This window comes from Ammodytes marinus, assembly GCF_949987685.1.
Source record: "Ammodytes marinus genome assembly, chromosome: 17".
Taxonomy (NCBI): domain Eukaryota; kingdom Metazoa; phylum Chordata; class Actinopteri; order Uranoscopiformes; family Ammodytidae; genus Ammodytes; species Ammodytes marinus.
This window is the reverse complement of record NC_137221.1, coordinates 17,383,997-17,409,430: the sequence shown is the minus strand read 5'-3', so window position 1 is coordinate 17,409,430 and position 25,434 is coordinate 17,383,997. Positions and strand designations below refer to the sequence as shown.

At 41.9% G+C, this 25,434-nt stretch overlaps 2 protein-coding genes across 2 annotated transcripts; one reads left to right on the top strand and one right to left on the bottom strand.

The window, feature by feature from the left end:
• On the bottom strand, nucleotides 1–12,884 carry smap2 (small ArfGAP2; the record flags this gene model as incomplete). The annotated part of the gene is made up of 9 exons (XM_080045513.1): nucleotides 1–126; nucleotides 514–920; nucleotides 1,096–1,270; nucleotides 2,099–2,256; nucleotides 2,486–2,543; nucleotides 2,859–2,918; nucleotides 3,028–3,192; nucleotides 4,145–4,278; nucleotides 12,779–12,884. 9 exons carry the CDS (start codon nucleotides 12,882–12,884, stop codon nucleotides 1–3), a joined length of 1,389 nt encoding a protein of 462 aa, XP_079901639.1.
• A 2,276-nt stretch (nucleotides 12,885–15,160) lies between these two features.
• On the top strand, nucleotides 15,161–23,674 carry trappc3 (trafficking protein particle complex subunit 3). The gene is made up of 5 exons (XM_080046135.1): nucleotides 15,161–15,314; nucleotides 16,551–16,648; nucleotides 20,569–20,668; nucleotides 22,294–22,476; nucleotides 23,295–23,674. The coding sequence occupies exons 1-5, from the start codon at nucleotides 15,273–15,275 to the stop codon at nucleotides 23,412–23,414; spliced, it is 543 nt and encodes a 180-aa protein (XP_079902261.1). The 5' UTR covers nucleotides 15,161–15,272; the 3' UTR covers nucleotides 23,415–23,674.
• Nucleotides 23,675–25,434: the final 1,760 nt, after the last annotated feature.

The following is a 25,434-nucleotide window of genomic DNA, read 5'->3' as shown; positions in this document are numbered from 1 at the left end:
TCATTTCCAAACATGTGCCGTCATGTGTGCTGAGCTTGGAGTTGTTGATCCTCCCATGTGTTGACCGCTGTATCCCATCATGCCGTTGGTGTTGTGGAGATTCACGCCAGCCATGTGCTGAGTCACCTGGAAGCGAACACATATACATTCCTATATTACCAACAGTGGATACGGGTATACATAAGTGTGGACCTATATTTCTGGTCATTTAAAAAAATCACAATAGAAAATGAACTTTTAAGGTATACACACACACACACACACACACACACACACACACACACACTCACACACATACACACACACACACACACACACACACACACACACACACACACACACACACACACACACACACACACACACACACACACACACACACACACACACACACACACACACACACACACACACTTTCCTATATTACCTACAATGGACGATCGGACTACTCTGACCAAGTTTGGACCTCTATTTTAGGTCATTAAAAAAAAGAAAATCACAATAAAAATGTACCTGGGTAATGTTCCACTGTAGCTGCTGGGCTTGTTGCACTCCATACACCTGCTGCTGCTGCTGAGGTAATGTGGCCAAACTTCCAACCTGCTGCTGTCCCATGATGCCTTTTTGCTGATGTCCCATGATGCCGTTCTGCTGCTGACCCACAATGCTTTGGCTCATCCCTGTCATGTAGGGCGGCGCCATAACGGCACTCGGCTGGGCCATGACACCCTGGGCACTCATCAAACCATTCTGCTGTCCCATCATGCCGTTCTGTTGAACACCGATCATGCTGCTCTGCTGCTGTCCCATCATTGCCATCTGTGACGTCATCGCGGCGCCTCCCATTCCACCTGCCTGGGCTAAAGAATGGTAGGAACCGTACGGGTGTGTCGGGTATCCCATTTGGTTCATGTACAAGCCTGTTGAAAATAACCACACAGAGAGAAAAGATGCAGGTAGACTTTAATATTAACTATAATAATTAATAATGCAAATTTCCTAGTCCCTTGGACAAAACTAAACTCACCAATTATATTGAGGCGTAGGGACACATGGAGAAAACAACATCTGAGATAAGGTTCTCAAAGTTCTCACCGTGAGTAGCCATGCTGCTGGCGTGCACTGAGGGGGTGGAAGCGTACAGGGAGAGAATAGAGTCCTTGGACAGTTTCTTGCCCCCCTCTACTTTGGGTGCCCGATCCAGGAATAGACTAAGGTTTTCGGGCACTGAGGCTGTTACCCTGCTCTGATGCATGGAGCTGGAAATAGGCTAGAGTGGAGGGGCAAAAGGGTGGAATGGTTTAAGAGGAACAAAGGAGAGTGTTGATGCTCACTGTGACAAAGAAAACATTCTCAGGTTAGGCAGTTCTTGTGTACCATGTTCACCATCTTAGCTCACTTTGAGTCTTTAAGTGCCCTGTGCACTTTCTTAGCATGCATCTGTTTGCTAATTGGCACTAAATAAAGTTACAACTGACATTGATGGGAATGTCATTAGCTATGCTACTGCTATGCTAAAAGTTATTCTTAAAGGCTGGTTGTCAAATCACTTTTTATCAAAATCAGTGTTTTTCATCCCCATCCGCCACCTGTCCATTTGTGTTTGGGCTGAGAAAAAAATCTGGTGTTGATGCACAGCCTAGGCTCTGTAAACGGGTATGTAAACAAATGGAATGCAAAAAAGGGTGTGCCACCGTAGCTAGCAACATGCCCGTGGTTGCTGTTGTGTATTAACACCAGATTATTTTTCAGCACACACGGTACAAACAGGTAGCGCGGATGGTGAGGAGATATTCACAGTTTGAAAGAAAAGTGATTTTGACATCAATGTTTCTCCAGGATCGCTGACTCCACCTTTAAATGACAAATTCAAGTTTTGACTGAATGAGGATGATGGATGGAAATACAGAGGTTATCTAACATATTCCTTTGGGGAGCATGAATGTCTTCACAGAATTGTGACGAATTTGAGTTGAGATATTTCAGTACAGACCAAAGCGGTGGACAGGCCTTGTCATTGCCATCCCTAAAGCCACGCCACTAAAGGCTGCTGTGGTGAGCATAAAGCGTACAGTCTGCACAGTGTGTTGGATCCTACCATGGTTTTAGTGAAGGAAGCTGAGGAGGGTGGTGGCAGGGAGCTGAAGAGATCCAGTGCAGAGTGTGCCAGGGCTGGGTTAGACACCGCTGGACTCTCATTATTGTTTCTAACACGTCCTCCACCATTAGACACAGCAGGACTCGGAGCAGGGGCATCTAATGGAGGGCAGATGGAAGGATGAGTATACAACTTGTATCTCTGTAACTATTTCTTCAAGATAAAATCTAATCAAACATGCAATTGTTAAACTTGAACTTATTTTTGTTGTTGTTGTTCCAACTTGAATGTGTGTGTGTGTGTGTGTGTGTGTGTGTGTGTGTGTGTGTGTGTGTGTGTGTGTGTGTGTGCGCGCGTGCGTGCGTGTGTGTGTGAGAGTTACAATACCTAATCCGAGCAGGTCTGTAACGGCCTGTGAATTTGTCTTGGGGCTGATGTCTTTTTTCTGTCACAACAGAGAAAGTCGATACAATGAATGCACTATGTCTGCATTGATATATTAGTCCAGAATCCTTTTCTCTCCAGACTCCTTGGAGGGGAAATGACCTTCCCCCTCTAGTCAGAACAGCACTGTAACTCCCAATGTTCCCCTGCCAGCTGAAACTTCATCTCTTCAACTCTCTGACAGTGTTGTTGCAATTACTCAGAATTCTTCTTGGGGGGTTGTGGGGGGCGACAGAAGTTACGCACTATTGCTTTAAGGACAAGATCAGTTACACTCTACTCGTGCTGGGAAGCAGCGGTTGCATGACGTACTCACCAATTTCATCTTCTCAAACACAACGGGTTCCTTGGGTATATTGTCACAGCTCTTTTCTTTCTGTAGGGAGGAAAACAAAAGCAGACACTTAAAGATTGAATGGCCTTGCTCAATGGAGAGGCCCATTTTTTCTTTCTTCTTTCCGCTGATCCTGTTTTGAGATGCATACCCTGAGCATCTGGATGTCGATGACCTTGTCCATGTACTTCTTCTTATCGTACTTGTCCCTGATGAACATCTCTGCAGACTGGTCCGTCTCGGGGCGCTGGAAGCACTCGGGTAAGAAAGCCTCGTAGAGACGTTTGGCTTTGGCATTTCCCATCTCCTGAACACACTGGTGATGGCCCCCCAAAAAAACTTAAGCCACGTCATGTTGTTAAGCAGTGTAATAAGTGAAGACACAATATCCAAGGGTAATTATTCATGTTGTGTATAAGTCTTAGTAAAAGGATTGTGGAGAAAAGAGAAATATGAAGATGCCGATTTTAGGAAACACTCTAGGGAAGCATTATGCTGGCTATCTTTTACTGTCAGACCCTGACAAGCTGCACTGCACACTGGTAGGTAGCGTGGAAGAAAACAAGACTATCAGGAACAAGGGAGTAACAAATGGGCATTTTAGAGGAAAAGAGAAATACATTATACTCATGAAGACATTAGATCTGGTCAGGGTTCTCCTTTCTAGTTTGGGCACCTTACCAAATAACTGCCATTAGAAAAGGGCACATGCATTTGTTTCTAATACTTAATGAGCAATGTATTTCTCCAATGTCTAAAATGCCCAATTAGGTCCCTTGTTCCTTTTAGTCCTGTTACCATTTGCAACACAAAAAGGCTGTAGTAAACAGCGAACAAAGAGAGAAAGTGAAAATCTGACCTACATTTTCACATTGTACTCACTCAAATAATATTTTGTCCAGTAAAGTTAAAAGAGAAGTTTGACCTTTTTTAGGAAACACATGCGATTACCATATTTCTCAACATGTGTAACCTTCATTTTATACCTACAAATGCAAACAAGTGGCTCCATAAGCAGGAAATCAGAGCATTAAGGCTTTGGGTGCAGTTTTCAGATGTCTAAGGTTGTTGGGCTTTGGTTGGTTGTAAACCAACTTGGAAATCGTTAATAAATTCTAATGGTGCATCTATCTTATGTGAATACAATCATCATGTACTGTATCACATGACTATTTTAGAAAAAAATTAAAACATGCACTCTTTGTCACACGTTAATGTGTAGCAAATTGCCCCATATAGATGTTTGGATGTGTGGTGCGACCTCTGACCTGGACCTGCTCCTGCGTCCACTGATCCAGATTGACAGACTTGACCTTGGAGATGTGGACCCCCAGGTTTCGATGGATACCCGCACAGCGGATACACACGAAGATGCCCAAATTCCAGGAGGCCCATCTTGGACCTGGCAGAGAGACGAAGGTACAGCAGTTTGTAATATTTAAAGTGGAAAAGCCTTTTGAGAAGGACAACACAGTCAATGTGCTGCAGAACCAAAAGATGACAATACAAGAGAAATAGAGAGGTAGCGTAAACAGGCGAGGTATGATGAATAAAACTAATTTGATTAATTTGATTCCAATTATAGAGACACAAGCGAGAAATTCAATTATGAGTTTGAATCCAGCTGGGAACACATCTAATCCTGTCTAAGTCATGCGGTGTCCTGACACATAATGGGATCCAATAGGAGAGTTAGCCTACATAACACAACTGACACTGAAAGTGGATAGAGGGGGAGTAGAAACACACACAAGCACTCTCTCTCTCTCTCTCTCTCTCTCTCTCTCTCTCACACACACTCACACACACACACACACACACACACACACACACACACACACACACACACACACACACACACTCAGAGCCTGGATACCTGCAGGGATGATTAGTCATTTGGTCATGAGCCTGTGTGTGTGGGTGCGTGGTTATCCGTGTGGGACGTTTTGGCCCATCTTACTGCCATATGCACTGTATCTTCATGGTATAACATATTCACCCCTATTTAGTTGTAGGTGTAGGCTGTAGTGTTGTGTGTGCTATCTTCCTTCTACCAGCAGAGCTGTCAGGATCCTTGCCTGAACATAAGACTCTGAGAGGGGGTGATATACAAAACAAACACAGTCGGGCTATTTTTCCACTTAAATTATGCAACCGTCCTCTTCAGAGGATACAGTCAGCTTCAAAGAGATTACTGGTTCCTCCCTCCCCGCTCCTCTTGCCCCTCCTTCTCCTCTGTCTCAACCACTCTCTCACCATGCATCTCGGCTGCCAGTCCTTGCTCCCAACCTTGCTACACGTTGATGCACTGTGGCCTTTGTGCCACTAGGTGGAAGAGCAGCTTTCGATTAGTACTCAGAGTCAACTGTGCTGTGTTTAAAAAAAGGGGGCATTCTATGCAAATGTTAAGAGGAAGCTGGGTTTTAGTAAGACAAAGCATACACAACCTTCCTCTTTGCGGCAGCTGGCGGAAACACTGTGTCTGGGTGCAGAGTCAAATAATAACCTCTTGTCTTGGTTCCATCCTGAACTAATGCTAAAGGGTTTCTTCTGTTTGCATAATTAAAAAGGCAATCACAAGACTGACTGACTCTGTGTTTTCATGTATTTTCTGTTATGTATTTTCCTCAGGCAGGGGAAGACGCTAAAGGGTGAGAACAAAAGATCAAAGATCAAACCAGAAAACATAAACAGAGGGTCAGCAAACAGACAGACAGTAAGACAAACAGCCCTGTCCGTTATCCTGTCCGTCTGGCTGCAGCATTAGCTGTCATGCCGGCTAATAATAGCTGAATTACACTGCAAAGCCCTCTTAGCTGCTGTGCACATTGGCACTGACAGAGAGAAAGAGAGAGATTGTGTCAATTGTGTTGAACTCCCTGAACGCTGGAATTACTTTGTCCCCCCACCCCCCCTCCTCCGTCCTGTCCTCATGCTCCACTATGTGCCGGATGCCATTTTTCTTATCTCTCTCATTCACCCCCGCCGCCTCCCTCCTCCTCTCCCCCTGGCCGTCCATATCTCGCGCTCGCAGTTTTCATTCTCCCCTCCTATTACATTCTCCACCCATATGCTTTCCGGGGTTTCGCCTGGATACTGGCACTGTTGTATTTTTTTTCTTTTTTATTGTGCTCTTTTTTATCTCTTTTAGCCAGGCAAGTGTCACAGCTCTACAGGGAAGGTAATGTTGCTCTGTTGGTCCACTGCCGTGGTTCAGACTTAAACATCTCAACAGAATCCTATTGACTTCGATAGATTCACTGACTTTTCCTCTAGCGCCGCTGTGAGTGTCAGAGCACCAATGGGCCAAAGTATACAGCCTCAAAGAGCTTCTAGTATGGCTCTTGTGTTGTTTACATACAGGCTGCCATATTTTCCTCTCCAAATCATTTGCCCTGTGTCCACTGGTATAAGGAAAAGTGTCTAATCAGGACAGAGTTGAGCTGAGTTGAGTATATTTCAAGTGAATCCCAACTGCATACTGCACTACAGTAGCCTGTTTGGTTCCAATCGGTGCTGTGCTTTGAGCAAGAAGCCATATGCAGTATGTCTATCCAGCACACCTCCAGGTACTTTGAACAGATATAGTAGGAAGAGAGTAGGAGGAATATAGACGTTTAAAAGAGAAAGATTGAAAAAAAAAACAATCTCTACAAATCTGCTCCTCCGTGTTACAGAGTTTGCAATGCAGTGTACATTTCTCCACCGTGGAGTAAAAGTGGTGAGCACGCTTCCTCTTCTCTTTGTGTAATCAAAGAACAAATGCCAACACCTTAGTTTGAGGTATGACATATTCACTTAGTAGGTCTGAATAACAAATCTGTGCTCGGTTTTTAGAGGGCAAACTATCCGAAAGTAGAGGGCTTGCATAGGAGATTGATGAATCATCCTGGCAAAAAAAAAAAAAAAAAAAAAAACGGACTGTTGTTGTGGTTGCTTAAAGCACATCAGGGAGGAGAAGGCAGAGCGGGCCAAGAACATAGACTAACAAGAGGGGATTTTAAGAGTCATCAAATTATGGAGCTGTTTGAGGACCTGCTGGGACGAACAGGGGGTATGACGAGCGGACATCTATAATGAACCTCTCTGTCACTCACCCACACACTGATGATTTGTGTTACAATACTTGTGATGACCTTCACTGCCTACAGGCATTTTTTTTTTACTTTTAATGTTGTCCCTCCAATATACTTTTCTAACTTGAATACTTTCCTTATATAAAATGCATGCATTTTTGAATGCATACATTTTACAGTACAGTCTAAGTCAGATTGTCTATACATTTTATCCTCGTAAGTACAATCTTATAGTCAGCCATTGATTTTCATTTTTAATAACATTCAATAAGGAAACTCTTAAAACTATTCGAGTCAGTAGGATTTAAAGGGGTGAACCTCAATGCATAATGACAATGAAACTTTGCCAATATATTTTCATACCATATGGGAAATAAATGGAAATTAATTAAACAAATGGCTGCCTGGAAACTGGGAAGACTTTCTCTCATTTATCAAACTAATGAAGATATAAATAATTTTGAATGTGGAAAAATAACTAAAACACAACACTGTGATGCATTAACAATCACAGGAAATCTTATTCAGGGGATTTCATTATATTGGTATTGATTGAGTTGGTTTGTTTGATAAGGACCACAATGGTAATAAGACTTGCACTTTTTTTGTGAGGTTTCCCTTCTCAAAATGTCAAACAAACAAACAAAAAACAGACATATACACATCCATAATATTATTATCTCATTGCCTTTTCTTGACACACACCTATGGCGACCGACTTTACATAAAGATTTGCTAATGTCACACCCGCTGACTTGCACAAACACACGAGCAATGGGCAGGTGCATATGGCTCATTAGCCAATATCCCACAAGGATAAATGGTGCATCCAGTTAATCCCATAGCGCCTCAGTCATTAGTGGAGCCTACACCCTCCTACACCACAGCACAGACACACACTCATGTATACACAGCACACACTCGTCCCATCCTGCGGCACCTCAGCGTCTAAACCCATCCAGAAAACCCCCATGACAAAAACCCTGAAGCCACCCTGTGACCCACTCCCTGTCTTGACTAAACAGATGGACCCCTATTGATAATTCACTTACGTATATCTACGGTACCAACCATCTGCGTTACAATGTGAGTGTCACGACTGTGATTCCGCAGGTGAGTCACTGAGGTTTAATGGCTTATGCGTCAAAAGATGAGTAAGGCACTCCATCATAGCGTTAGATTCTTCTCAACATGTTTATTTTTTTGACTTGCCTTTATGCTTCATTTACTCCCGTCCCTGCTGTCATTGTTTGTGCTCTCTGTGGTTAATGTGATTGTTATTTATGTGAGAGTCAGAGTGGGTTCTTCTTGCATTGAGTACGTGCATTTCAATGGCTGTTAGAGAGCTTAGTAATCTTCTCAATAGTTCTATTATAGCTCTAATTTGCTCTAGTCCATAACCAAGAGAGATAAATCCACACCATCAGCAAAAACACAACCAATTGGTTCTGCTAGACTCTGAACACTATCAGCCAGTGCACGAAAAAAAAACAGCCAACCTTCTCCTTGCTCCAATGGAAATCCCTGCTGGCGTCCCATTGGATGAGATTCAGGGGTGTGAGGGGGAAGGGGGCATAGGTGGCAGTGTGCAAGGAGGGACAAGCAGTTTATCACCAGGTGATATCTCCACGGCAACCAGGGCGCCCAGTGTGTACGTAAACACAAGTACAATGGGGACAAGAAAGGAGGAAGGCTTTATTTACACACGCAAGCAAGTACGCACGCACGCAGAAAACACACACACACACAGAAACGCACACAACCACACACACACACACACACACACACACACACACACACACACACACACACACACACACACACACACACACACACACACACACACACACACACACACACACACACACACACACACACACACACACACACACACACACAAAGAGAGCCCCTTGAGACTGAAGCCAGAGGAAGAAGTGTTGACTACATCATGCACCTGCCTCACCCGCTATCCCCCTTCTCTCCATCAGTTCCTGGCAGTGTTGCGAATTCACAGGAGGTTACAAGCATCACAATGTCAGGAGGTTATAAAGAAAAAGAAACAAATGATACAGGATTTCATGCAGAGAAGAGGAAATGAGATATAGGAAGTTGGGCAGCACAGGCGGTAAATTGCAGACAGACACAAAGCAGAGATACATTTCTGAGTTAGTTGTACATTAAGTGTAGATGATGGTGGACAGATAGCACCGCTAATGTGTTTTTGAATTTTTTTTCTTCTTCATATTTGCTGGTGTAAGCACAAAAACACTCAGCTCTGATCATCTTGCCAGATCCTCTACAATAACCTGTAGAGAGGAAGGTGATAATCTCGGTCAAAGCAAACAAGATTAGACCGAACCTCGTCAAGCACCATATGGCCAAAAAGCCTGACTCAAGAGAAGGAAAGGAAGAGCAGACAAATGCTTTAAAAGGTGTCCATGTGTGTGTGTGTGTGTGTGTGTCTGCCCATTGTGGTTTGGTGAGACGTTGTTAATGTCATCTAATGCACAAAAGAGTAACACTTACTGATTCAAGAAAAGGCGCTAATAGGAGGTAGGATGATAAATACCTCTCTTAAAGCATCAACATAGACTTCAGTGTCAGCTTATTCATAGCCACAGTTAAACAAAACATTTTTTGGAATGAGACTGATGTGTATAATTTCAATCAATATGGAGCGATATATTATATCATGGTTATAATAATAAACGAACAGCGTGTTTTCTTTAAAGGCAACATTGATAAAAAATACTCTAAGTTTGAGCAAAAGGCCAGTAAATGATACAGAAAAGATGTCCCTTTCCTTCAAAAATTAAGGCAACTGTACAACTTCAGCCTCCGTGCTGTGTGTACACGTGTGTGTGTGTGTTTGCTATTTTCTCCCCTTACCCTTAATCTCTTCTGCAGTCCAATTAGACCAGTCTGTCACAACATTCTGTCACACCAATCAAAAAAGCAACATGCAGGCATGCTTGACATGGGTTTGACTTTGTGAGAAAAAGAAAAAAGAGATGAGTTTGAAGACAAATCGAAGATGAACAACAAACTTAAAACATTTAAATGAACTTTCTCTCCCCACATGTCCCCAAAAATGAGTCCAGAAAAGTTCAAAGCTTCCACAATGTAAAAAAGGGAGGCCTCATTATATATTTTTTGTGCTTTTGTCTAAGAACAGTCACTTCTTCAGACAACCCTCCAGAGCCTGATAACAGTGTGCTTGTTCAAAAATGTACTTCTGAACAGTGACAAGTGTGTTCGCCTGAAGTCTGACGACAACTGCAGCGATCTATTTGTGTCTTTAAAAAAAGAAACACCATCTGATGGCCAGATGCACTGGAACAAAACTTTGTGCTGGAAAACGAATTGTTCACGTGTCATGAAATATTGTGTGTGTGTGTGTGTGTGTGTGTGTGTGTGTGTGTGTGTAGTCGTGTGTTTGTGTGTGTGTATAAGACAAGATTTGATCCAAACTTCATTTCACCTCTGATGGGAAAGAGTTAAACAAAGATAACCTAAATATAGTGAGTATTGAACAAATCAATGATCCATCATAAAACAATATATTGACAAACTCAAGATTGGGCAGATGATGCATATTGTCGATGATGCTTCTAAACATAATTGTAGGCAATTGCACTCTTGGTTTGTATCAGTATTATGCTGTTATAGTATGTTATGTGAGGTGGCTTGTCCGAATAAAGATACATTCTCTTTACACTAGTATCTTTTTCAGCAGCAACACGACCTGCTTCAGTGTTTCTTAAGAAATATGTGTGCTGCCAGCATCGGCACCCAAGATCATTTTTTATCAGCTATAGCTGAGAGGGATATAGAGATGCCGGCCCAGCACTGTAAAGAACAGAGAGACAGAGGAAGAAAGGGAAGGATATGAAATGTGGAAATAGAGACACAGGAAGAACACCTGGATAGTGATGGCCCCGAATGCACCCAGCATGAAGTAATGATGATATGATAATGTTATGATGATGACATGATTGCTCACCTAGTGTGTCTGTCTCCACTGGTTCCACCAAACATTAGAAATTCTTCCTCCCTGCCATGACACAGCCTGGCACTTAAGTCCACAGTGAAAAGCTACCATAACTTTCAGTGTACTTTCAGGCTCTGATACAGGCTAAATGGGATTTTTCTAAAGCTATGACACAACTGAGACATGAGAGTGCTTTGTGCACTTTGTGTATCCCATAATGCCGTTTCCTTGTCAAGCTCTGTGTGTGGTTGTCGAAGAGGCAAACTCATCAGCTCTGATGCTGAAAGGCAAGCGATACATGATACATCTTACTGCCTTCGAAAATATGGAAAGCCGCTTTTTCTCATTCATCATTCATGAAGGTTTCATCAGGGATACCATGGGTGTCCCACGAAGATGTGCTGTGTTGTTATTTACGTGCTGTACATTCAGAGTCTTCACCTGAGAATTTATGACCAAGGGTGGGAGTGGTGCCAGTTATGTACTGTAGATGTCGAAAATGATCAACATGCAACTCCCCTGTTGAATCACTTCCCGGACATGGTACAGCATGGAGAAACCAATCTCATCAACAACACTGCCACTGAGTGACGTCAGAGGCAGTTTGAAATCTAGTGCAGGACATAGCACTGTATATTGGAATGCAAGGGGCTAATACTATAACAGGGCATCAGCGCCAAAATACAGTATGTTTCCTATACAACCTGATGTGCCTAAAAAAAAAGAAAATAGAAAAAGACATTCAAAAAAGGATGTGACAGCTTTCTAATAGGAGTGTTTTTCACTGACAGCTGAGGATTATGTGTGGGAACCATTGCTGGCCGTGCAGGGGTTTTGAGGGCACGACACTTCAATGGACTTGATGATGTTTATCCTAAAACAAAAATTAAGGCAAAATGTTGGGGAATGTGTTTGTTGACTCAATCTGTGATATGTCTGACCAAAACAGCATGCACCAGCATGGCAGCAAACGGCTGATGACATAGTTCAAGGCCTCAGTGAGACTACTAACAGACTGAAGGGTCAGTCCACATGGACAAACCCATAGAACTGAACGTCTCACTATGGACACTTTTATATAAGAAATAATTATACATGTTAAAATTATTGCAGAATGGTACAATACCAACGCGTCCCCCCTAAAAAAACTAAACATGAGGGACGATATATAGCGTCTCTCACCACAAATAATTCCTTACTTCACTGACACTATTACACTATAAATAGGCTAATCACTTAGGATGAACGACTTATTAAAGTCGGGAGATATAATGCCTTTGGGTTAGGAATTGGACTTCTCTGTGTCCCCAGCTGCACTCATCCTGCAGGAACAGTGTGTTCAGGGTGACTCAAAGTCAGTACAAATGTCTCTATGTCTATGTCTGCTGCCCAGGTGGTTTCCATAGCCTAGCCAACTGGGATTTAGGGAGTCTCAGATGTGTGGCAAGTATGGCCCAATAGTGTCATTGATTTTCACTAATGATCACATTTAGGCTACTCATTATTTCCCCTTGTAATATAGTTGTCCACCTCTCATTTTCAACTAAACCTTTCTTTAGATGGCGTTTTTCATAAGATCAATATATTAGGGCTACCTAGTGTTTATCAGTAGCCTATGCCTTGGGGCAGCTGACATGATTTGTAGAGCATGCCATGCTCCAGCATTGTGAGGATATGGCCCCGAGTCTTGCACCATAGTGCAACGTAATTGGTCGAGGGATGATGAATGTATGCGATGCCGCATTTTTCCAGCGTAGTAAATGAGCAAGTGGCTCAATTGAGGCTGAGCGTTGTGCAGGCACGGAAAGGATCCAGAGACGCCGGCAATCACCTACCTTTAGATTCGCAGTCAGCGCAGAATTTATTGTCTTCCCGCGCCAGTAAAGAGTTGAGGACAGCCTGGTATCTGTCAATGTCTTTCACAGATTTCCCCGTCATCATTGCACCGGTCGACCTCCTCCACAGCCCCTATACAGTCTGTGCCGGCTATATTGTCAAACAGCCTATTGAGCCGAAGCGCCCCGTTCCTCTTCCTCCTCGATGTAAAGCAGAGCGAGTTTGTTTCTCAACGATGGGATGATTGCCTCTCAGCCAACCGGTACGCGGCTATTCGAGATGTAGGTTACCTAAATAGCCTGATCGAGATCGTAACGTGTGGAGCAAAACACACCATGTGAATGTTAAGATTCAGAATAATGTAGGCTATTTACGGCGACGCTGCGCATCTGTTACCTATCATCACCGAATGTGCCGATACCGAGTCTTCATCAGACTGTCATTCTCTCTCTCTCTCTCTCTCTCTCTCTCTCTCTCTCTCTCTCTCTCTCTCACACACACACACACACACACACACACACACACACACACACACACACACACACACACACACACACACACACACACACACACACACACACACACACACACACACACACACACACACACACACACACACACACACACACACTATGATGTATTGTTATTCAAATACATCTGGAAAAGTGTGACTTATCATAGGCTATACTTCAAATCGGCATGCCCTGCTTTAATATGACAAACTATTAACTAAGGTAATTCAGGTAGCCTAATTCAGCAATTTCATTGACAATATTTCCCGTATGCCGCCATCCTGTGGCCAATCCTATGTATTTTTATTTTATTTTATTGGTTTATTTCAGGGACATTGCACACTAATCAACATTCAAAATGTAAATGAGCCAGAGTTAGCCTAAGAGGCTAGTTTTCATCTGTTGTCCCCTGCCAGATATGTAAAAGGAAACCTAAAATTATAGAAATAAAATGTATAAACAAAGATTAAAAAACAACATAGTCGACTCAGAAAATACAGTAACACATAGTAAGAACGAATTGACAGACAATGGCAAACAAACAATAAAATAAGCAGACAATAAAACACAGCGTACATTAAACATTATAGGAAAGTGCACAAAACAGTAGATAGAGCAGGACAGACACACCTACAATAAAAACACATATACAGCAGCATAACGCACAAACCAGCAGCACAAACATATAGCAGCATAAAGCACAAACATGCAGCCCAAACATATACATTTAGACACTCACATGAACAACACAGGACAGGAGCACACAAGAGACAAGCAAGCAGGACAAAACAGTTACTAAGAAGTCGGCAGGAGAAGCAAATGCAGTCCTAGTGTGTACACAATTGATTAGGCCTACTAATAAGCCATATTTTCAGCTGTCCTGAAAAGGGACGGTAAGAACTAATTTCTCTAATATGAGCTGGTAGTGAGTTCCACTCCTGTCACGCTGTAACTGAGAATGCTGAGTGGCTAAAGGCACTTTTTCTAAAGGGTACTACACAGTCTCCCCGGGACAAGCCTCTGGTTGTCCGGTTTGAATTTGACCTCTGAGTGATACACTGTTGAAGAGGTTTGTTGTGCAACATTTTAAAAATAAGGCAAAGATTTGCATACTTTATTAGGTTGTCCCAGCTCAGAAGTTTATACTTTCTTAACATAAGACAATGGTGGTAGGTACAGTGTTTCAAGTGGTTTGAGTGTTGTCTTATTGGCTTGTGCAAAGCTGGTCAAACAGTAGCCTATGTGAAATGAGACATTATCATAGCATGCATATAAATCTTGGCTGCATCAGTTGTCATTGAATTTCTAATGAAGCGAACATTTGATAAGTTAAACTTAACCCTGTGACTAACTTTTTTTTACATGAGATTTGAAGGACAGTTGAGAGTCGATTAGGAGGCCTATTATTTGAACTCAGAGACAACTTCTAGTTTTACTCCTGACAGCATTATGGTTTTTGAGCAGTAGGTTTCACTGTGGTCATCTTTTCCCATGTATTTTCCCCTCCAGTACGCACGACGGCGATAAAACAACACACCGAGAGGAGAAAAGACTGATGAGACAGCTGACCGACGAGCTATGTCAAGCTAGTGAAGAGTTACCAAAGAAATACCGGATATGAGATGATTTTTTAAATTCAAAATAAAATGTGTAATGTGTTTCTCTGGTAAGAAGGGAAGGGAACTCTGCAATGGCTTGATAACAGCAATATAACATTCGTATACCTACATTTGTTCAAATATCAAATACTTCGTTTATTTTCTTGTCTAGTCTACTCTTGGTATTTGTCTCATGGGCTATTCTTTATAGTCATTTTAATCTGAAGTATCACCGGAAGTTTATCTTTTCATCTAGCTGGCTTGACGTTAGTGAATGTGTGCGACTCAACTGGCGATTACGGAAATAACTGCTTGGCCAGAATCAAATAAATAAAGGATTAATATCGTGTCGCCACCGGTGTGTGCCTGTAATCCTGTCCACAATGTCCCGGCAATCCAACCGAACATCTGACAACAAGAAGATGGTAGGCGACTCCCGCAGGATTAACATTAGCCAAAGCTAGTTAGCACAATGCTAGGCGCAGCCAAATAGCTAACCTAACAACTAGGCGCACTCCGCGAGCTAAACCAATTGACAGTCTTGTATCTTTGTTTGGCATGTGTGGCTAGATACACGTAAAGCACTATGCATTTTATTCATTGCTTATTATTACTAGCTTTGACAGGAAATGTAGTTTGTTGTGACATACAGGCTAAATGGTTAGCCTCCGTAGCCGTATATGGTATAGTCCCTCCCAGTCCCAGCCCTTTTATTTTTGAATGAAACTATGCGGTTAAAGCAAATATTCCGGAACGGCATTTTTACAAGGGTAAATTAAAAACATAAATCAACATGTCCTGAGCTAAGTCACACTGCGATTCAAAGTTAGCTGAAAATAACCGTTCTCGCTAAGTAAGAAGTTACTGATTCAGTCTATGCTACGGTTTTGCAGCCATGTTCAACACTGGCTCTGTATTGGAACTGTTTTAAGACACAAGCCTTCCGTGTAAATGATCATATATTGCGTTAACCAATAATGCAATAAAAATAAGCGTTTTCACTTTTATTATTAGTTATAAACTTAAATTGTTAATTTCTCCTCTAAGAGTTAATTTCAGCACCAGGAGCTGTCCACAGCACAAGCTGCTAGACCCCCAGCTGGAGAAAGTAGCCCTGTGTCTACTCAATGGTCGATCTACATGCTTCTCTACACTTTGAGGAACTTATGACAATTTAAGGTCTTTTCCTTTCTTATGAGACCTGGCCAAAAAGCCATTGTGATTTATAAAGTTACAAGTGGCAGGGTTTCTGGCTGCTATACTTTTGTTTAAGACACTTATACCTGGGTGCTTCCTGCTTTGTTTAACATATCCTTGAAAGTTGCTTGGTATTTAGATATGAAAGAAAAAACCCTATAATATATGGGGTTTAGATTTTGTTACCATAAAAATGTCATTTTCTGTTTTTGTACCCTCTGGTCACTTCACTAAATAGATAGAAAGATAGATAGGTAGTTAGATATGTATAGATTCTTTACATTATTCATCCCGGAACTGTTGGAACAAACAAGGAAGCCTGCTTTTTCTGTATTAGACCTAGTGTAATTCTCATCACCACATAATAGTTTGCCACACTCTTTCAGTTACATTATTCCTGCCTTATTCATTTCATTTTAAGCTGCACAAATAATAGGAGAGTTCTGTTATTTCCTCTGTTGCAGAACTCTGAGCTGTTCACTCTCACTTATGGGGCCCTAGTCACCCAGCTCTGTAAAGACTACGAGAATGACGAGGAAGTCAATAAACAACTGGACAAGATGTAAGTATCCCAACCTACTGTCATTAGTTGTAGCTGGAGAGAGGTGTCCGTTCTCCTCCTTAGCACTGAAACCCTAACTGCACCTGATATGGGGCTGCCCCATCACTCTGAACTAGGGCTGGGCGATATGGCAAAAATGATTATCACGATTATTTTTTTTCGATATTGATCGATATCGATATTAATCACGATATATGATGTGATACTGCTGAAGCCTGAAGAAATCAAAGTGTTCATAAGTTTAAACATACAATGTTGTTTATTAGAATATTTGTGATGAGGCAACATTGAATCACCTTTAAATATAAACATTTAACTTCACAAACATGTTTTATCTGCCCCTAACAAAAAAATATAAGATAGCTTGAATTATTTAAAATAGTGTAAATAAAAAAAAAGCTCTAACTTCTTTCACGTTAAACTCCATATTGAATTTGAAGCCTACAACTGAAAGTATGTGGAAGAAGTGGGCCAGTAATTGAAAGTGCAGTGGTTTGACGATTGATTTTATTCTTGAATTTGGGATATAATGAATGCTGGTAAATGAATAGTTTACCAGAAGAAGTCATGGTCAAACATTAAAAAAAATAAGTGATGAAGGTCTGATCAGTCTTTGTGTTGAGGTAGGCAGTGTTTATCACTTTCTCCATATGCATTAGGGATGTGAATGTGTCGACCCAATGACCGGTTTTCCATGCTCAAGTCGACTTTATTAGAAATTAGAAATCCGAAAATCAGGGGGTTATGCCGTTATATTATAACCGTGTCATGCGAGTTCACGTCTGGTCGTGAGCGCGCTGCAGGAGCGTCACTTCTGCATGAAGTGTCCGCTTCACATAAGAGTCCGGTCGGTGTGGGACTACTTTTTCACTGTTGATTAAAAAAACAGTACAATGCAAAATATGCTGCACAAGTTAAACGCTCGTCTAAGACTGTGATGTTAAATCACCTTAGAAACACACAAAGATTATTCCAAGCAAAGCAGCGTTTCACTGACTGTGAGATCTCGCCAGTGAGCGAGTGAGCCGCCGTGCAAAAGAACTCTGTGGTTTGAGACTAAAATAATAACCTGGGATATTCTCCCGGTTAGAGATGCCGATGGGAAAGTCTTCCGCGATCTGTTTGTATGCAATCTGTTTGTAGGCTATGTCTCGAGCCTCCTGCGCGACTAAAGGGACTGTACAGTGAGCCGCTCCCCTCCGTTAGTTTCTGTCTACAGCCGACAAAATTACAATCACCTGCTAAGCATGGGCAGCATTAAAAAAAGCATCTAATTTGTATTACCATTAGGGCTTTGATGTAAATACTGTAACATAATGGCGGCAGCTCTAATGGCTAAAGGAAAAGCACAGTTTTCACTTGTTTTCACCACCTCAACCTCTGCCTTGGGAGGGAAAAAAGGGGGCAAAGTAAGTCGATTGATTTGTCGACTCATGCCTCCACACGTCAACTCGGAGAAAACGTTTCCTCGCGGAGCGGATCGCGCCGTAGTTCAGCTCAACAAGAAAGGCAAAAACAAACAGTTGAACTGTGCAGCGCACTGTCATCATGCGTATGACGAATGTATTAAATATGCAAATTCGATCGGACCTGACTGGAAAGTATTACCCGACACAGTGGCGGGTGAAGTGACAGAATTTACCATGGAATTTACACGCCAGCACGCAAATCTATCCGCATATGGCGTGTGGCGGGTTTTAATTTCCATCCCTCCGCTCTCCTCTCCTCTCCTTTCCGCGGCGCTCAAAGCTCAAACATGCACCAGAAAATGGGCGTGTACTTCGACATGAACGGCAAACACTGCGATCGCGGCGGTGTTACTGTGGGGACTCGGAGGGACAGATGCGACATGAACTGTATTTCTCTGCGGTATAAACGGTATGGCCAAATCTCTCCCAGTAGACACTTTCATACCGTCCACGGTATGATACCGTCATACCTCCCAGCCCTAATTGGCCTTGTGGAGCTGCAGTGGCACATGAGATAGGGAATGTGTGGTAATCTGAATGCAGTTACTACGATTGTAGCTAAGTTAACGTTTGATTTATTGATATATATATATTTTTTATTTTTATTTATTTTTTATTTTTACGATCATTTGTAATGTCATGCCATGGCAGTGAACAACGTTTTTTAACCATACAGTCAGCCTTAGTTTTATTATTGGCATTTGTCTTCTTTTGTTAATCACAAAAGGTCACATTTTAATCTATTATTCGATATACGTTTCACTACTGGCAGCTAACTATTGTTTACAACTGTAAACAGTGGGGTCAGACAACAGACTTGCATCACAGCATTTGCTAGCGCCGTTAGCACACACCGTTGTGATGATAGCAGATCAGATATTAGCCTGCTAACAGTGAAAATGGTGAGTGGATATATAATGCTTCCATTAAGTATTGGTGTAAGATGAAAGCTTCTGCGAGTTTATAGCATTTGTCGAGCCGGAGTACAAGCCACCATCACAGCGAACAACAAACAAGAGATCGAAAAATATCAGAAAAAACCCAGCTAAATTGAGGGCTGATTGGAACTCGTCATTAAGGTGGCTATTAGCCTACCACAGACTCGTGGACATATTTCACCACGGTTGCGTATTTTACCATCACTTGTTATTTAATTCATAACTTGGATTTGAAGAGCTCTGTCCTACATACTGACAGTACTCACACACCAAGGAAAACATAGTGGACTATTTACTGTCTTAACATCGGTTCAGCTTGTGTTTCCAGTCGGGCATGGACCTCCTGGTTTTTTCTTTACGATTAAAAATGTGTTTCCAGAGTAATCGATTACTTGTTCAAAGGGTAATGAGAGAATTCCCATATTGAAATTAATGAAAATGCCCATCCCTAGTTTCTACATCATAGTCGCAAACCACCTCAAATATCCTACAACATGGGGGCGCCCGTGGCGCAGTGTGTAAGGGCGTACCCTCCTCGGGCAGACCCGGGTTCCAATCCCGCCAGGGTCTTATCTCTGCATGTCTTCCCCTCTCTGCCCCATTTCACCTCATCTGTCAATTAAAGCAAAAATGCCCAAAAAATATCTTACATTTTTTTTATATATCCTACAATATACTGTGCATTAGATGGTCTATTCTTCTCATGCACATATTAAGTACAGAAACACTCGCTTGGCTTCAATGTTTTGAAGTTGATCTTTTGCTTGTTTATCCAAGGGAAGAGAAGTAATTGTATTGGCCTCCTGGGTGTCTCCCTATAACTCACGCCTTCACACTGCTCCGACACATTAGTCCGCCCTCAGTAAGTTCATCAAATACTTAAACACAGACTAGAGAGGAGAGATGACACAATCCGCTTTTATTTCCCACATGTCTGTTTAAGACGTTACCCACTCTGCTCTTGTAATTTCTTCAAACTTATGGGAAGAAGAAGAGAAAACGTGTATGCTTTTATGAGAGAGAGTTAGAGAGAAAAAAAAATATCTGGAAAGCAACGCTGGCTAACGGTTCTCCCACAAAATCAGATTAAGGAAAATCGATGGGTTTATAACTCAAAAAATTCAAAACATCCCGTCACGCTGACAGGACTTTGGACTTGCGCTACTTTGCTTTTTCTGGTTGTGCAGCAACCCTAAGCTCTTTGCGAATTAAGTGACTGTAAGGCTTGTCTTACCTGGCCTTAGAAGGCAGCACTGCCCACTGTGGTAGTGGCCTGCCAACTGGTCCGAGGCAGACCATGTTAGGATCGGGATCAGTGGTATTCAAAATCTGCAGTTAGGAGATTTGACATGGCCTTCTAGTCATAGCTAAACATGATTTGCCAAGCACTATGACGCAGAAATGTGTTAGAGCATTTGGAACTGTCTTCTATCTCCTCAATATTATTTTCCTGTACTACTACTACTACGAATAATGACTTAACTCCTCTTTCTCTTGTGTCTCTCTTGCATAGGGGCTACAACATCGGAGTGCGTCTGATCGAGGACTTCCTGGCACGCTCCAGCATCGGCAGGTGTCAGGATTTCCGAGAAACGGCAGATGTCATTGCTAAGGTAATTGGAAGGTTGCTGGCCAATCAGAGCGTGACCGTGGACTTCTCCCAAGATAGAGGGAGGGGGAGAGACAGAGGAGGGAAGATAAGATCGTGTGATCTAGATGAAACATCCAAGAGATTGATGAGCGAAAGAAGAGAAGGATTTTGCGAGGGGAAGGGTAATGTGATTATTGTGACTCAGTAGATTAGAAAACACTTAGAGTTTCCGTCTAGCTCCTCGCAAGGCCAAGATCGCATTCTCCTTGACTTTGTGGGATAGTTGCCTTGATATTCAGAGGGCGAGGATACACTTACGTGGAATGAAATGTAATCTTATCCCTCAGAAAGGTGATGCACATCCACCAATACCCCTGATCTGCTCCTTTGTCTAAGTACTCTTAGTTAAGACAACTAAAGTACCTGTTAGAGGTAACATATTATGCTCATTTTAAGGTTCAAAAATGTAATTTGGGGTTGTACAAGAAACTGTTTTCACCTTACAGTGTCTGAAAAACATCTCTGAGTGCCATTGCTGAATCTCCTTTTTTCAGCATCGGTCTGAAACACTCTGTTTTAGAGCCTGTCTCTTCAAGTCCCGGCCTCTAAAAAGCCCAGTCTTCGCTGTTTTGCTCTGAATCAAACTGCCGGTTTTAAAGTAACTGCCGGGGAGGTGTTCTCCCTTTATGATGTTATAAGGGGAGAAATGTGACTGGTTTTCAGAAAGGTGTAGGTTGAGAAAAAGAGAGCCTTTAGCTGAACTCTGAAACTACCTCAGTCAGATGTGTAAACATGAAGGAGCCTTGCTGTTTGTTAAAAACCAGAAGTTCAATCATGAATGGTTTCTTTGGGAGGTTAAGATGTATTCACACCACTTAAGCTGTGGTGCTCTTAACTGATATTCTCAAGTACTTTTTTGTCGTTAAGGTAAGGCTGCGTTCAAAAAATCCGCACAGCGCTGGTGAATGATTAAATCGGTTTGGACTGCAATTTCAGTAGCTCGAACAAGCTATGTTAGTAGCTCGAACAAGCTTTGATTTGTTTCTCGCACGCGTGGAAAAAGTGTGCTTGCCTTTTCGTGACACATCACAGGGACAGAGTGCTGCAGAAGAAAGGAAGCATCAGACAGCAGTTAACAGAAATCAGGTGTGTGCAGATACTATCGTCAATATGCACGTGGTGCAGATTTAAGACTGTGTGAAGATGATGCCTCACTGTTAAAGCCGTCCAGTGAAGTGAAGCAGCTGTATTCACTGGGGTTTGTTGGTGGATCAGTTTAACACAAGCTGAAGTTTTTAGAAACATATACAGTAATCAAATCTTTACAATAATATTTGGTCATTAGGTTGAATGGTTACAATACGTTTTTAAATGTTCAATAAAAGTTTAGAGTTTAATGTGTTTAACACCTATATTGTGTGACACTGCAGTGACTGATATGTTTTGTGTGAATATATTTTACGCAACATTAGCAGAATAACTTATTGCCAATGACAAAACCTATTGCCACAGGTGTCTCAGATGTGGAAAATGTGACATTTGCTTCAGCTAAATTCACATGCATTAAAAAAAAACCTTAATTGAGTAATCTTGCTCTGTTGTCTTTCTTTTACCCACTCCCCCTCACCGTGCTGTGATTGTTGTTAGGTTGCATTTAAGATGTACCTGGGAATCACCCCCAGTGTGACTAACTGGAGCCCAGCCGGAGACGAGTTCTCCCTCATGCTGGAGAACAACCCCCTGGTGGACTTTGTGGAGCTGCCCGATAGCCACAACACACTCATCTACTCCAACCTGCTGTGCGGCGTCCTCAGAGGAGCTCTGGAGATGGTAAGATGGTCAACACTGCTGATATTTAAAGTTGCTTCGAAGAGCTTTCAGTTTGTGTTCATTCTTGCAACCTCTCTTTGGACAAAAGCGGTAGTGTTTTTATTACGATAGGTGTAGTTCCTGGGTGAGCGTACCCATGACAAAGGCATTAAGAAAAACTGTTTAAAAACAGCATTATTTGCACTGATGGTCCTGTTTGCTGTTACATGTTATTTATTATCATCAGAGGAAAAATTAGATAGAAATAGTCCCTCGTAGCACCTTTAAACAGTCTGGATTAAGTTTTTCTCTGATGTGTAAGGGTCAGTATGTTGAATATGTAAAAACTAATATTACTTAAAGCTATAGAGCGTAACTTATGTTGCCCCCAAGAGGAAATCTGAGTAATTACAACAACACTGTTAGTGCATCTACATGAGGTAAGCCTTTGGTGATCACGCATGGATTTTATTCCTTCTGTTGTATATCCAGGTGTTTTCTTAGCAGAAGAATCAACAAGTGAAACATTTCGTGGGCGCTTGAGCAACTACGCCAGTGTCGGGAGGTTGACACCAGTTTGTAAACACGGTCATACTGAGCTTGTGGGCTTAATCAACTTAAAATCAACTCGTTTAGCGATTGAATGAATGTAACCGACATTCATTTATATGAAAAAGTTATGCACTGTAGCTTTAAGTATATCTAAGCTTAAATACTGTATATCAAAAAATACAATACTCATTGTACATTTTCAAAATATAAATGTGGTAAATTGAGGGTCCACAAAGAGAAAACTCATGAAATGAAATAAAATCGAAATTATTATGTTTGTGATTTAGGTCCAGATGGCCGTGGATGTGAAATTTGTTCAGGACACTCTGAGAGGGGACAATGTGACGGAAATCCGCATGAAGTTTATCAAGAGGATCGAAGAAAATCTCCCGGCAGGAGATGAGTGATGGAAGTTAAAAAACAAACATACATCACCATCACATACAGACTGAAAGGATGAAAGAGCCGAACTCAAAACATCAAGGCGGGCGCCATATCTCGATGATACCCTAGACACTTAACTTGTGGGAAGTTACGAAAAAAAAAAACGCTCCTCGATTTCTTGCATCATCATCTCCTGTTTTTTTTTTCTTTTTCCGTCTGTGTTGTTTGGAGAAGAATGCTAGGAATTCAAAGAGACTATTGAGATTTTCCCAGAGAAAGGAAACACTGTATACTGTTGAAACACAAGATCATGACACGCCCCTGCTACGTTAAATAACTTATGAGTAAAAACAAATTCCATGGCACTGATCTGTGGTCCAGTTTGAGGGAAAATCTTTCTGTAGGCAGTGTGCCTGTCATGACAGCTGATGCTGTTGGGGAGAAGAGAATCCCCCCAACCCTTTATCTGTCACCACCCCTCATTGGGAAGTCACTTTTTCTTAATTTGATGATAAAATATCGTCCTGTCACTCAAAGAATGATGTATTTTCTTTTGGCAATGTATACTCTGTTCTTTGTTTTTGGTTTAAGGCTGGACACCTTACATTGTTTTTATGTTTGTCTTGTTTCTTTTTTTTTTCTTTTTGAGAAATCACACTCTATATTGCTACCAATTATATGGTATGTTAATTTATGTAGTAAGATATGTCAAATAAAGTCGACATATAATATATTATTCCTGTGTGTATGTTTCTGCAAGTGGAAAGACTTAAAGCTTTTTAAAATGCCTAATTGGATGACCAGAAACAGTTTTGACTACATGTACGCACGCACGCACGCACGCACACACAGATGCACACACACACACACACACACACACACACACACACACACACACACACACACACACACACACACACACTAACATAGTGTCCTCTGCACCACCTTGTCAGATCTGCTTCGGTGTACTGTGGGAGCCTTATTTTTTTAGAGTACCGCAGCCACTCAGCAAAGGCAAACAATAACAAAACTAATGCCTCTCTTGTGTTTGTTCAGGGTACATGGAAGTAATCTTTGTGTGTTTTGTGCGTTCATGTGTAGAAAAGGACAGACTGCCTTATTAAAAAATAGTAACCAGCGCTTGTTTCTGGTGGTAACACCTGTGAATGGCTCTACATCACCCAAAGGTAACGAACAGAGCTGCTCATTTAGACCTTCTGCACACCTCATCAATAACTGAAAAAACAGGCGGACACGCACGCACACACACACACACACACACACACACACACACACACACACACACACACACACACACTCGAACACTAACAAATCAGTCCTGGTCTTGCTTTAGAAGCAAAAGTCTGGTCTAGATTCCACTAGAAAGTCAGTCATCTTTTTCTTATTCCCGCTCTCTTTTTGTTTCATTGTGCAACAGAACAATAACATTGGGTACCAAACTCACAAGTCTGCTGAAAGCATTTAGAGGATGAGATTGTTAGATAGGGATTTCCTCTTGGATAAATCTGTCAGCTATTAGCCACTGGAAACCTTTAGGCCTCTACACATCCTATTTTATAGCTGCTCTGAACCCACTTCTGCTTTTTACAGTCACAGTCCTCTGGCACTTGATAGTTAAGATTCTCCAAAAAGCCACCAGAGGATGCTGTGTACATTACCTTCCTCAGCTGTGTGCTGCATGGTTCCTTAGTACAAGGCTTTAGATATGTACATTTGGCATTTCTTTGCCAAAAATGGTAGCCTGGAAATCCAGACCCTGATATTTTAAACGATAGAGGGTCTGGCCACGATCAATAGTAATTTCCAACTCAAGGGGCGGCTCCTACTCGTGCATTTCAAATGCCACTGCACACAGTTGGATAGCACTACAACCAATCAGAGCGATACACAAGGTGACGTAAGCCCCGTTCGTTTAGCGAACAGTTGTTAAACTGTTAAATTAAACGTTTGCCGTTGTCGGCAAAACAGAACATTCCACTTACTTGCTAATGAAAGATATGAGTGCCGTCTTCCAAATCGTAA